The 12,810-nt window shown below is 47.8% G+C and overlaps 1 protein-coding gene across 1 annotated transcript in view; it reads right to left on the bottom strand.

Annotated features, from left to right (window-relative positions):
* Positions 1-86: 86 nt before the first annotated feature.
* LOC125957381 (tudor domain-containing protein 7B) overlaps positions 87-12,810 on the bottom strand; it is a 13,114-nt gene continuing 390 nt past the window's right edge. Inside the window, exons 2-6 of the mRNA XM_049690043.1 lie at positions 4,585-6,639; positions 3,645-4,262; positions 2,570-3,561; positions 2,338-2,492; positions 87-2,269 (exon numbers count right to left, since the gene is read on the bottom strand). Coding sequence (XP_049546000.1) covers positions 2,028-2,269; positions 2,338-2,492; positions 2,570-3,561; positions 3,645-4,262; positions 4,585-6,630 — 4,053 coding nt within the window. The 5' untranslated portion in view covers positions 6,631-6,639 and the 3' untranslated portion in view covers positions 87-2,027. The remainder of the gene's footprint in view (positions 2,270-2,337; positions 2,493-2,569; positions 3,562-3,644; positions 4,263-4,584; positions 6,640-12,810) is intronic.

Here is a 12,810-nt window from a genome sequence, read left to right as displayed (position 1 = left end):
TTTTATCGGCATTTTCACATTTTGTGGGCTGGCTATTGCTGGCTAAAAGTGGCATTTCTTTCTTTAAAAAAAAAACAGGAAATAAAACAATAAAACAAGTCACTTTTTTAACCCACCTCCTTCATGGCATTCTATTTCGCTTTTAATTCGTTTGTTCTTGTGATTTCCCAAAAGTTCGCTTCCGTACCCAAAAATCGGTATTCGCGTGAAGTAGTAATAAGAAATGGCTCTGTCATATACGACGGGGGTTTATAATTCATATTGTTTCGTTCGTAGTAGTGGGTGCAAAATGATTCGCTGGCTGCTATTGTAAAGATGGTGGCGCGGGGTGTATAATGTTTTCTTCGTTTAAAACGTAACATACAAACAATCAATAAGGAAAGGGGGATTAAATAGTTCAATAGTTCACTTCAATAGTTTTAATATCCATCACATGCGGTTCCCATTTCTTAAGGCACTAAAATCAACGAGTAATGAGCGATTATAGGACGAGCAGCAGCTGCGTCTACTATAGAATAGGATGATCATGCTATGCGTGCATGCGTCCGTGCATCGGATAGTAATTATGTTCGGTATGTGGGGGATATATATGTGGCCCTAGATTCCTCTAAATGATATCAAAGAAAAATTTAACCGCAATATTCCATTACATTCTTACGTATCCATTACATTACCGCAATACACTACATAAGCAATCTGAATGAGGCACGTGTTACACATTACTATCCTCCTCAGCCTCCCTGTTGCTATGGGGATTAAACTAAGTGAAAGGATAGTGCAGTGTTAGGGGAATAATAAATTACGTTCCTGCCTTTCAATAGGCATCTCGCCTCTCGTAGGCATCTCATCTCGTACTAACTGTAAAAAAATCGTACTTTCTTTTCGCTCTCTTACGCTCTCTCTCTCTCTCTCTTTCTCTCTCTCTCTCTCTCTCTCTCTCTCTCTCTCTCTCTCTCTCTCTCTCTCTCTCTCTCTCTTCCTTTTCCTCTCTCCTTCCATTTCCTGCGCTGTGCTTCGTCCCTAGTCCCTATTCATTATAAATGGAAGAAAGGCAACATTAATTCAGGTTTTCCAGTATTATCACATATTATATCGTACGCTGTGGCTAGCTCTGGCAGGGTAAGCTCACACTCTAGGTACCATCACAACCGCACGCATCAGCATTTCTGGAAACCAACGTCTACGTCGTTCCCGTAGTACACATGCAACGGGCAGAAGCTATAAAAACGGAAGCAGGCCATGCGGGTTCATTACACGACCCCCAACACGTTCGTTTGAATGCCTCATTTCATCACTCACTCTCCTTCTCTTAGTACATATGCATAGCACTAGTTTCCGTGCTGTCGTCTTCTCTTTCCAAGGAGTGTTTCGTTAATTTATGCCCAATTAGAGTGTCGCTCGTAAGTTACTGAGGCTTGGAAGCTCTACTAACATATCGCGCACATTGCTTTAGGCGCGAACCCCTAAACCCCTCTAGGGCGCAGAGTGTTCTATTCGGTTGTAAAATATGAGATTATTTCTATTTTATAAAAAATGGCATTCGACAACGCCAAGAAAACAAATCCTTAGACACTAAAAGTATGCTGCGCTTTTTCCTTACTCCATGGACGCATCGAACGTAGAGGGACCCAAGGCCCGAATGAGACTTGCGTGCCTAGGACACGCGATGGAGATGATAATGTCGAGATTAAATATTTAAGAAAAAACCAAAAGAACAGCAACAGCTGCCGACCCACGGCGCTTATTAGTATCAGAGTATTGGGTAGACATATAGCGGCCTTATCTTTAGTCCATCAGTAATAGATAGTAATGATTCATATCCATAGGTTATACCTTCTTTTACACGCTTAAATATGCGTCTAACTCGATTTTCATTTGTCCATAAATAATTCGTTAATTATGGAATGCAGCTTATCAATACTTAAAAAAACAAAGAGAAATCTAACACTCGTTCCCCATTGTTAGCGCGCTTGGAGGGGGGAATGGCCTAATAAATGTCTTCCTAGCCCCCTCTTCGTTTCGAACCATTAAACTGTTTGTGCGGCTGTGTAGACGGCTCGGCCCTCGTCTACCAGCACCCGATGGATATAAATATCATCCTCGGTTGAAACGTCGATCAACTCCAGATCGACGAGCTTTTCTTTTGGATTGAACTCGTCCGCTTCGATGCCTCGCACAATACTGGCGAACTTGCGCCCAACAACCAGCTTCTGGAAACGGACCGCATCGTCCGTCGTCCAGCCCTTGCTGGGATTCAACGGTTTGACACCTGTGCAAGAATAAGATGGGTTTTACATTAGGATTTCCGGATCCGGAATCAACGGTTCATCATCTTACCATGTAGTCGAGCCTTTATCGCTTGTTGCGGCAATACGCGGAAGTTGGGCGTCAGAATGCGCAGCGCGCTTACATCGAGCTCCTCGAACTGGCCAAAATCACAGAAAAACACGTGGATTGGTTTCGGTCCCTGAATGATGTTCAACACGATCACACTGCAATGTAAAACCGGAAACACATTAGACACCGGAAAAACGTCAGCTAATTATTGCTGCTTGCTTGCCGTACTTACCGATACCAATGCCCATCTTTATAAGAGGCAGCGTACGCCTCGCCCTGGCGCACCTGATCTTTACGAACTGGCAAAGCCTTCTTCATACAGAAGTCTTGCAGTTCGTGCATCAGTCGATTCAGCTGAAGATTGTACGAATACGGTTGCACGATGAAAAATTTCGGATTCGAAGCAATAGTGCATTTTACGTCGAACAGCTGGCCTACGAGCGGGAGCGCCATCTTGGCCAACTTGTTCTCCACTACTGCGGGGACACGGCTGTTGCCGTTAGCAGTCGCCACCGTCGTGGTCGACGTCGTCTTGAGATTGAGTCCATCGAAGCGTTTGGCCAGTTCTTTCGCTTCTTTGTTGGCCAGCGGTGTATAGCCCGTACCAGTGCCACTGGTTTCACTGGGTATGGAGTCCCGTTCACCGGACGAACACGAGCTAATGCTCGTCGCACCATTCTCGTTACCACCGGGTGTCCGCGGTGCACTGATAAGCTCGGAGCCGAGTTCGAACTCCTTCTCGTCGCGGATCGAATCGTTAACACACACGAGAATGTTGTTCCCGGTGTCGCCGTCGGAAACGTAGACGAAGATCTTCACCAACGGTACACTGCCCGGTGCCATGGCGCAGACCTTTGCCATCGCTCGCATGGCCGGTTTCAGCAGGGCACGGAGACGCGCCACCACCGACTGTTCGCTACAATCCGGCAGATCGAACATCCGCATACGGAGCGCTTGCGGTGGGTAACGGCTTAGCGCTAAACTGAGCTGTTCCAGCCGATAGATTTTCGATACATTCGTGCGGCGACGGCACCCCACGTCTACGTACAGCATGCGGCAGTAGGGACCAGACTCCTCGCCGTCCAACGCCGCCCGGTACCACTTGCCATCACTATCGTCCTGCACTAGGTACAGTCGCTGCTGCGTGGTAGTAAGCTTCGATTCGTACAGTCCACGGTACTTTCCCTCGAGTACGTCGGATTTGGTCAAATTTGTTATGAGTTTCTGTAGAGAGGAAGAGAGGAAGGAAGGAAGAAAGACGAAACATTAATTATCGTTTTTTATCGCCATAGCTTCGAGACCCTTACCTGGATGTAACTCATTGCACCGTCCTTCGTGCAGTATACATCGCCCTGATCGTCCACGTGTGAGATGTTGACTAAATTCCCCGTTTTCCGGTTCAGCTCCGGCAGTGGTGTATCATCGCAGATGTGCTTCAGTATGATGGGGTTCATCAGGACATCTTCCTCCTCCTTCGACGTATCGTAGAGCGCTAGCTTGAGCAGGCCCGTGCCTACTCCACCCACCTGCTCCGCTTCTTCGTACTCCTCACGCTTAGTCAAGATCCCTCCGATGAACACGCGACCGCTGATGAGGCTATCGAGATGATGTTTGGCCTTCGGATTTTCGCTAAAATCCTCAAGCCCTTCGAGGGTGAAACAAATGGCCTGTCCCGGCAGCTGTAGATACTTCGGATCGCACCGGTACAGCTGATCGAGTGCAAACTGTTCCCGCTCGCCAATATCGATGAGGAAGCACTGACACTGATTGCTCTCGTAGCTGATCTCATCCACACGAACCCGATACCAGCAGTCGGTAATGCAGACGAGATAATACTCGCCAACGGCTCCTACTGAATCGTCAGCAGTAGGCGGGTTGCTGAGCATCGACATCTCGATGTCAGTGATTAATGTATCCATCTTGTCCTGGAATGAAGGAAGTCAGGAGAAGACCATTAGAACGGGATCCGATATGCGATCAGAGCAGTAGAACTTTTAAAATAGCTAAACAGTTCAGTGCCAGCAAGCAATGATATTTAAAAACAGTTCCTAATAGGTATAGAGAACAAAAAAAATCCGGTAGCACTTATTTGCAGCAAGGATCAACGTAAACCGTGACTCTAAAAACTGCAGGTAAGTTTTCCGTTGCTATAGGAGAGAAAAGAATGAGCGGCATTTGAACAATACCGATGACTGCATGGCAACGGATGCAAAGTAAACTATCGTTTAAGGAAAGAATTCTACTTACGCTGTACTCTTTGCCGACCAGGCGTGCCCAAATCTCCACCGTCGATACCGGGTTTGTTATGTACAAATTCCAGTACTGCTCTTCCCACGGTAGCACAAGCTGATTAAGTGCCATCAGCTGTGCCTCCGATGTGTTGGAGGCAGCATCCGAGCTCGAGGGTTGCTCGCGGGCAAACACAATCGTATCACCAGGACCATCCTCTAGTACAAACAACTGATTCGAGTAGCGATCGAGCAGCGAAAACCAGTGATCCGGTAGCGTTGACTTATGCGCTTGCTCGAACGCATCCGGAATGCGCTTGCTGAACATACCGTGCGGACAGCTCGACAGCAACTCGTACACATGGTGTGCGATCTCCTCATCCGAATCAAGGCACACCGAGTATGTCTGGCGAGATTCGTCGCTTCGGATGGCCTCGATGGCAATGTTAGCCGCCGCGAACTGACCCTCGAACTCATTCCCATACTCGGACGGGTAGGTCGAATAAGTAGACCCGTTAACCGTCACCCGGCACTGGATCTGACCGCTCTTGAGCCGATAGTAGCGATATTCTGGTCGCGGATAGCCTTTGAGGTTACTGAATCGCATCAGCAGCTCCACGGGCGTCGCATTTACATCGTTCCACGTAAACTCGGTATCGGCAGACGGTCTACTACCACCACCATTCGTGTAAGGCGAACTAACACTTCTGCCAGAGTACGCCGCAGCACTCACAGCTTTTCCGTTTGTCACAGTGGTGATAGTAGTGCCACCATTGGCAATCGGAGGTGACAATGGTGCCACCTGGGTTACCTTTTCTAAATCCTGCTGAACCACCTGTTGATTCACCGTGATTCGACTCTGCACTGATTTGCGGCCCGGGAATGACGGTGTTTCGCTAGACGGCGTATTGACAAGCGATTGCGAACGCTGGTAGGTGTAGGTAGTAGCATTCGCAGGTGCCACATTGCTGGATACGTAATCTGTCGTTACCGGTGGTCGTGCATCACCCTTCGCACGCTGGAGCCGTGCGTGGACGCTGCTGGTGGATGTTTTCGGAACGATTTGCGTCTGGACGGATGGCGGCGGTAGATTAAGGGACAGGAGCGGTAGTGGTGGCACCGATGGAGGAATAACGCGACCGGAACCGGCAATTTTGTTGCTCGTATTCGGTGCTCTAGCAGTGGTAACGGCAGTCACCTTTTCATGCTGACCACCCGCTGACGTCTTCGTATCGGAAAAGTCTAATCTGCGTACATAGCTACCGCTACCGGACGATCCGTTGGGTACCGTAATAATCATATTCGATGGAATAAGAGCTCCGTTTCCTTGTCGCATATCCACCGACGAGCGGCTCAGTCCCGTGTTACGACCAACGAGCTTTTGACGCAAATCGTTCACTTTCAACTGCTGCTGCTGCTGCTGCTGCTGCTGCTGCTGGCCACCAGTGGTGGTGGTATTGTGATTCTTCATTGCCAAGCTATTGTTATTGGTCTCCTGGCCATTTTTTCTATTTTGCGACGAAGCTGCTCCTGTGTCGCGTATCGCAAAGTAAAGAAGATCGCTCTTGCTCGGCGAACCAGACTTTTGTCCGAAGCTCACCTTCTTTGGGGAGCGTCCATTTTGATAAATACTGCTGTACGCCGTACCACTGCTACCACGACCAGTGGACCCACGACTACCGGTGAAGCTGTTTGTCGCTGACGTTGGCGTACGCATCGCGGAGAATTGCTTTTTGACCGACGACTGTTTTGCAGGTTTCTGTGCCTTCACCATCTCCCGCACATGTGCCCCGTCACGGGTCGGTTTCACGTAGATACGCTCCTGCTGCTCCCCATTTCCTCGCCTAATAATAAATTCCCCGCTCTTCATCAGCAGCTCCTCGATCGTGCTGTAACCGTACTTACGGTACGGCAGCGCTTCACCCTCAAGCTCCTTGTAGTCGCGCATTATGCTCTGTACCGTAGACGCCTCTTTGCGCGAAGCTACTAGCGACCGTATGACAAATACGGCCGCCTTCACCTCTTCGGGCAGGCCGCCACTGCTACTGCTGTGGGAACCCGCCATTCTGTAATGCTGGAATTATACAATAATACGAAATAAAAGGAGTTAATAAAAAAACAAAGCAAACGAAGGAACTCGTACACGTATAAGAATTTAAGGACCAATTTTAAAATGATTGAAAACTATCCATTATGTACATTGAACAGATGCGACTCATAATTATGGACAGTTCAAACCATTTCCATGATCGGCATTGTAAACAGAGCTACATAAATGCGAACAGGCACAAAGATGCATGTATGCTGGACTGCGACGTGGTAAGAGAAACTGAAACTTTAACCGATCTCAGTCACCGTTGCTGCTCTAACTACTTGCTTCACCCCTAGGCAGGATGAATGATAGAAACAACGGAGCTGAACGTGACCAGCAGCAAACGTCTGGTTATGGCTTTGATTTCTTGTTCAACGAGCTCATCACTTTTAATTTCCGAATCACTCAGTTGCGTTCAGCACGCTATTGCCATGCTAGCTGCAGAAAATTCCGAACACACCTTCTCCATAAACTTCGTTTTCCAACTGCCGATTCCAACACGTGCTGCTGCTGTGTCTTTGGTGCGTTCGTCGCGCTAAGCGACCCAAGCCAGCGGAGTGACTAGCAACCGGACTCAAAATCACTGATGGATGGAAAGCAATTAACTTCACTTTTCCAATGCCGTGCCAGAGAGTCTTGTCTGGATGTAGTGGTGGTGGTAGTAACGTTGGTTGCTGCCGTAGTCGCCATAATGGAAACAAACAACTCTTGCGGTGTTTGCGAAGAAGCAGAACTCCGCGGGCTGCACACCAAACACAACACATTGTTGTTGTGCTGTGTGTGCACACGCTACTCAACAGTATCGAAAGCAGCTGAAACAGTACTTTAGTAGAGACCATAGGAGGCCGGTTCCAGGCGGTGTATGATCGATGCTGGAGTAACTGTTCATGATGAGGCAAGCGATTATGAAGAGAGGAGAATGATGCTGCGACTGCGAGAAATACCAGGGCCTGAAACGCACGCCGAACGATGTAGGCAACTACGAAACATGCCTTCTTTTCTTTCACTCTAGACGACACCAGAGATCGTGAGTGAGTTTCGTGCCTCGTAGAAAAGCGAAGGATTGCTGTGTTATTAAAACTGTTTAGATTCGAATCGATTCGCCACAACGGAAACACCGAAAATGCACGAAACGCAACGTTTTACGAGCGCTCAGAGGGGATGCGAGAAGACGATGGGTTACCACCACTAGCACCAAATGGGAAAACTCAACAGCGATGTTTGCGGATTGCTGTAACACTGGTGAAAAGCTACTGCTACAGTTGCCGCCGTTTTCAACCAATTTCCCGCTGATTCGATCCGATGGACGGGCAAAGCAGGCGGGGCAATGCGAGACGAGAAAAGTGCATCACAGCAAATGGATGAAAATCTTAACACAACCATCAAAGTGCGCTCTGGCTCTGATCGTTGTTTTCATTTGGAGTGCGTTTGCCATTTTCAATTACGGATCAACAAGATCGGAAAATTTGAAATTAAAGCGTGCACTTTCAATGGGAAGCTCTTTCTGCAAATCTTCAATATCCACATGAAAGGAGGCACAACATGCTGCCAAGCGTTGAGCTATTAAATAGAAAACAAGCCACAATCCAAAGAGGCGGCGCACGACGCCGTCTACGGCTGCTGTCTCTTGTTGTGCGAAACAGAAACAATTATAGTATCGCATCCTGTTTAGCGCTTGGTACGCGCATTGTGGAACGCAAAACATCAGCAATGATAAGCAGGGATAGCGAAAGGGCTGTTATCAATGCCCATTAGGCAGCCGAGCACCCCGCCAATGATGTCATTCGGACGTGGCGGTACCTGGACAACAGGAAAACCGGTACCCGATAAGAGTCAGCAGGGTGTTGGTCTTGTCAATTTTGTTACGGAACAGAGCGCTAGATAACCGAAATTGAAAACTGGCTATTATCCCACAAACCGCATTCCATTTCTGGACATTGGACAAACAACTGGATCGTTGGAAAGAGTTGAATATTCAATTCCAAGCCCCCGATTGTCCCGGTCCTCTGTGCGTCAAGAAAGCTAATACATCTAGAAATCATTTTGTTGAACTCCAGAAACTGGTTTGAAATAAATGTAATTAGATGCAATTGTGATACTATTTGCACTAGCATCCGATATTCTGCGTAAAGTAGTTGTTCCTTAAAATCAATGGACCTTTTTGCAGAAAAAGGTTCCACTTTATAACGGGATATCACCGATAAAAATCGCAACGCTAGATGAAATCAAGCTCTAACAATCAATGAGCCATGGAGAATTGGTTTCAACCGTTCGCACCGTCTATAGTCCGCCAGACCGCCAAATTTACACTAATTGGATTGTCCCTACGTGTGTCGTATGAAGCACCCGCCCGCGCCGATGGTCGGTGATCGCTGATCGATCGATTTCGCCGAGGTTTGCAAAAATCACATCAGTCAGCACGGTCCACAGGCGCTCTCTCTCTCTTTCTCCCTCTCTCTCTCTCTCTCTCTCTCTCTCTCTCTCTATCTCTCTCTCTCTCTCTCTCTCCTTCTCTCTCTCTCTCTCCCTCTTCCTCTTTTCCTCACTGGTGGGGTGCCAAAAGTGTACGCAATCGTGACAGCAGAGAAGCTCAGCGAACTAGGTTACTTGCTTTCCCCTCTCGTCCAGCGTTGCTTTTTTCTCTCTCCATACCCATCACACGATATCATTAGTTGTCCATTAGAAACTTGAGATGCGAACCAAGTTTTAGCATATTAATATTTCCACCATCAAGATGTCCCACGACCCGTCCCAATCGAAGACCCCGTTTCGCTGGGTTGTGTGACAGTGTGCCTTCTTTTCTTTGTGTCGCTTTCGGAAACGTGACGAGAATGCGGAATGCAAATGCGTGTGCAACATTCGACATACACTGTCGCCGGTGTAGGATAATACTGATCGATATGTGTTGCATTTCCCCCTTCCTTATAGCGTACCGACGTGCCAGTCGCTGGCACCGATATGGGGTTCTGATTCAGTTCATTGGCTCCGATTTCTCGTTCGTTTGCTTGTTCGGTGACAATTGCGTTTCGATTCCTTAAAAACAACATGTGAAAGTATAGAGCAAGATCGAGAGTAATGGAAAAGAATCACATTTCCATTTACATTACATTTACATTTGTAACCGATGTACAGCCCAGTGTCCACCACGCTTTAACCATTAGCCGTGGCCACACGGGGCGAAAATTTGCGCGCAAATTTGCACATTAATGCCAAAATGTTTTCGCTTCGTGTGGCAGGGGTAAAAACCCGAAAATTTATGCCGAAATGTCAAACGTATTGTTTTCATCAGTGTTTTGGCCGCTGAAGTTGATTTCCGAATAAATTTTGCAGTTTTTAACGATATTGTTGCTGTTGCTGTTATATTTATATTAAAAATGCAAAAACAATACGAAAAGAACCTACATTTTCGTAAATAAAGCGTTCGATAGCGTCAAGGGTTCAGCGAAAAAGTCCGCGGACGTATAAAAGTTTGACAGCGTGTAAGGGTAAGCGAAACCGTTTTGACATTAATTTTTTCGTTTGCGCTAGAGTTTTCGCCCCGTGTGGCCACGGCTATTGGTTTACGAAAGCTGTTAACGTTTTCACATACTAAACTTCGTTATCAGCTATTAGTGCGTGTTCCATTCCGCCACCAATCATGCGCATAACGCGTTCCAGTAGTTTACAAAACGTTCGTTAACGGTGGCTGGCCGCCACCTGTCGCGTGCCGAGATTCGTTTTTCAATCTTTTGTTCTTCTCATCTTTTATCAAAGTAAGCTGCCGTTCGTAAGTTACTAATTTGAAGGCAAAGAAAAGAAAACCCGAAATATGACAGAAAGTAGCGTCGAAAACCATGCAATCGCTGCATTTTCTCACTTGTAGGGCGTATACGGTGGCCACCAGCCAGCGTGGCCAGGGTGTGCCGTACTACCGGCGACACTATGACATAAGACAGAGAGAGTTTGCCACGCGTAACCGGATGGTTGCAACACACCACCACCAGGCTACTAGATGCGTTCGTTCGGTCGCCGCCCTGCAGCAAAAAGGAAATGTGGTAAAGAGGGAATTTAAGATTTCGGGAAACGGAGTTGAGTTGCGTGTTCGGTTACCAACCAAAAGCCTTTGGAAGTGTTTTTCAATGCGTTCGGTTGGTGCATCCTTCTCCCTGATTCCATCACTACACATCTTTTCTTTAACGTACTGTTTTCTTTGATTATTACTTTCAATGCGATTAGTTTTCTTACGGCAAGATTTTCCTAGCTTATCGCGTGATCTCATCGGGGGTTGGAGGGACTCCGAAATAAACACAGATGGTGCCAAATCAGTCGTCTTGTGTTTTAGCACCCGGAAGGGGAGAGAGAGATGGAGTGTGAGATCCATCTTAATAATCTATCTCACACAAAGATTGAAGCGAGTCGTATAGGAACATTCGCTCTCCTTCATGGAGTTAGTATGAGCAGATCGTGCAAACGACGATTGAGCACAGATCGCAACGATCGTAGAGTGCTGGATTGATATATTTAACTAAGCTGCGCAAAACAGGCAATTGATTTTATCTCAATTAATATAAAATTTCTCTGTTAGATGACCGCCTATGAGCTTTGTTACTAAAAACAAATATCTCAAAAGCACCCAAAGCAGCAATTTGGCCTACATGTTCTATTCTAATACAACAAATCCCGCTGTAAGATACCGCATGCTCATCACATACCCACCACTTCGGCGCGCGCACGCGGTCGAGGGAGAGTTATGGGATGAGTAATGGTCGCCAGCAGTACGAGACCTTCGGGCATATAAACAAACCCCACCGCGCTGGCACCATCATCATCCCCCTCGCAGGGCTATACCAACGTCGCAACCGCAACCGTTCACGCATAATGCATGAGCGGAACGTAGAGAGTGGGGCTGCTCTTCACGCACGCTAGATGGCGGCAAAGGAATGCGTCGCACGTGATGGGGGGATGGACGCCGCCGCCGCCCCACATAAATCCCATGCTAGTGCTGTTCGCCACCGCCTTCACCAACACACACGCGTACGCATAGCTCAGCTGTACGATGTTCGAGAATCAAAAATTCAAGAAGGCTCGACTCGATCGGAATGCTCGGTCTTGGATCTGTAATCGGTCGTCATGATCACGTCGCTGCTATCTGCGACGATCAAGCAGCGTCTTTGTGCGTCGTCGTCGTTGTCATGCGTGGTTTTGTGCGATACGGTAAGTTGGTCTGGTTCGTTTTGGGGTGGTGATTTCAATAAATTCTCTCTCTCCATCTCAGTATGCCTGGGTGTGTTGGTGTGGTAGAAAGCCGCATCTCATCCGCAGCAGGTGGAGAACGCGATATGAAGATTTGATAAAAGGTGCCAAGCAGAAGAGAGCGAGAGCGAAATCGCTTGGCACACATTCTTCTTGTAGAGCCGCGAGCTCGATCGCTGTACAAATTAACGCGGTCTACGCCAACACAACACAACTTGATACGCCCTTGCACATTTTCTTCTTCCTTTTCTACCCCTTCTGTCTTAGCAGCTTTCGTAGCCAACTGAGTCTCACTTTCGTGCTCACCGTCTGGGTGGCTGACTGGCTTTTTTCTAGAATTGTTCAGGCTACACCAAATCAGAGGGAGAGTCCGCGTGTCGCATCAAGGGACAACCCTCCGTCGTTCGAGTCGCGAGTCGCGAGTCGCAGCCAACACAATCCGGCACCTGCATTCGAGAGCAAGGTAGAGAGCGGGGCGTTATCTAAGCGGAGCGGCCGGATGGGCCTTGGTGCGCCGCGCGAGCCACGTATGCAATTTAAGTGTGTGCGTGTGTGTGTTCTTCCGATGATCATGACCGCAGTCGGTGCACGCGCTGCGATTTCTGCTAATCCTGAAACACTTGCGCATTTACGCTATCATTCCGCGAAGAGTGGGCCTTTGGTTTCAAACTGAATCTGCTGACTCAAGTGCACAATCACTTCTTCACGTGACAATCAAAGAAACACGCACACAGCGGAGGGGAGAATGATACAGTTTTGCCGAGATTGTGGAGCAGCGATCGACGTTTGATTTGGGTGCGCGCGGAACAAACACGCACACACACACGTTACTTTCACACAAAAGACCCCGGGAAACAACGGCACACAGAATAACGTAGGAAAAGAAAGAAGATGGCCAATACACAAAGTACGGGGGGGTTG

This window comes from Anopheles darlingi, chromosome 3 (genome assembly GCF_943734745.1).
Source record: "Anopheles darlingi chromosome 3, idAnoDarlMG_H_01, whole genome shotgun sequence".
NCBI lineage: Eukaryota > Metazoa > Arthropoda > Insecta > Diptera > Culicidae > Anopheles > Anopheles darlingi.
The sequence above is the reverse complement of the archived record's forward strand: the minus strand, read 5'-3'. Positions and strand labels throughout refer to the sequence as shown.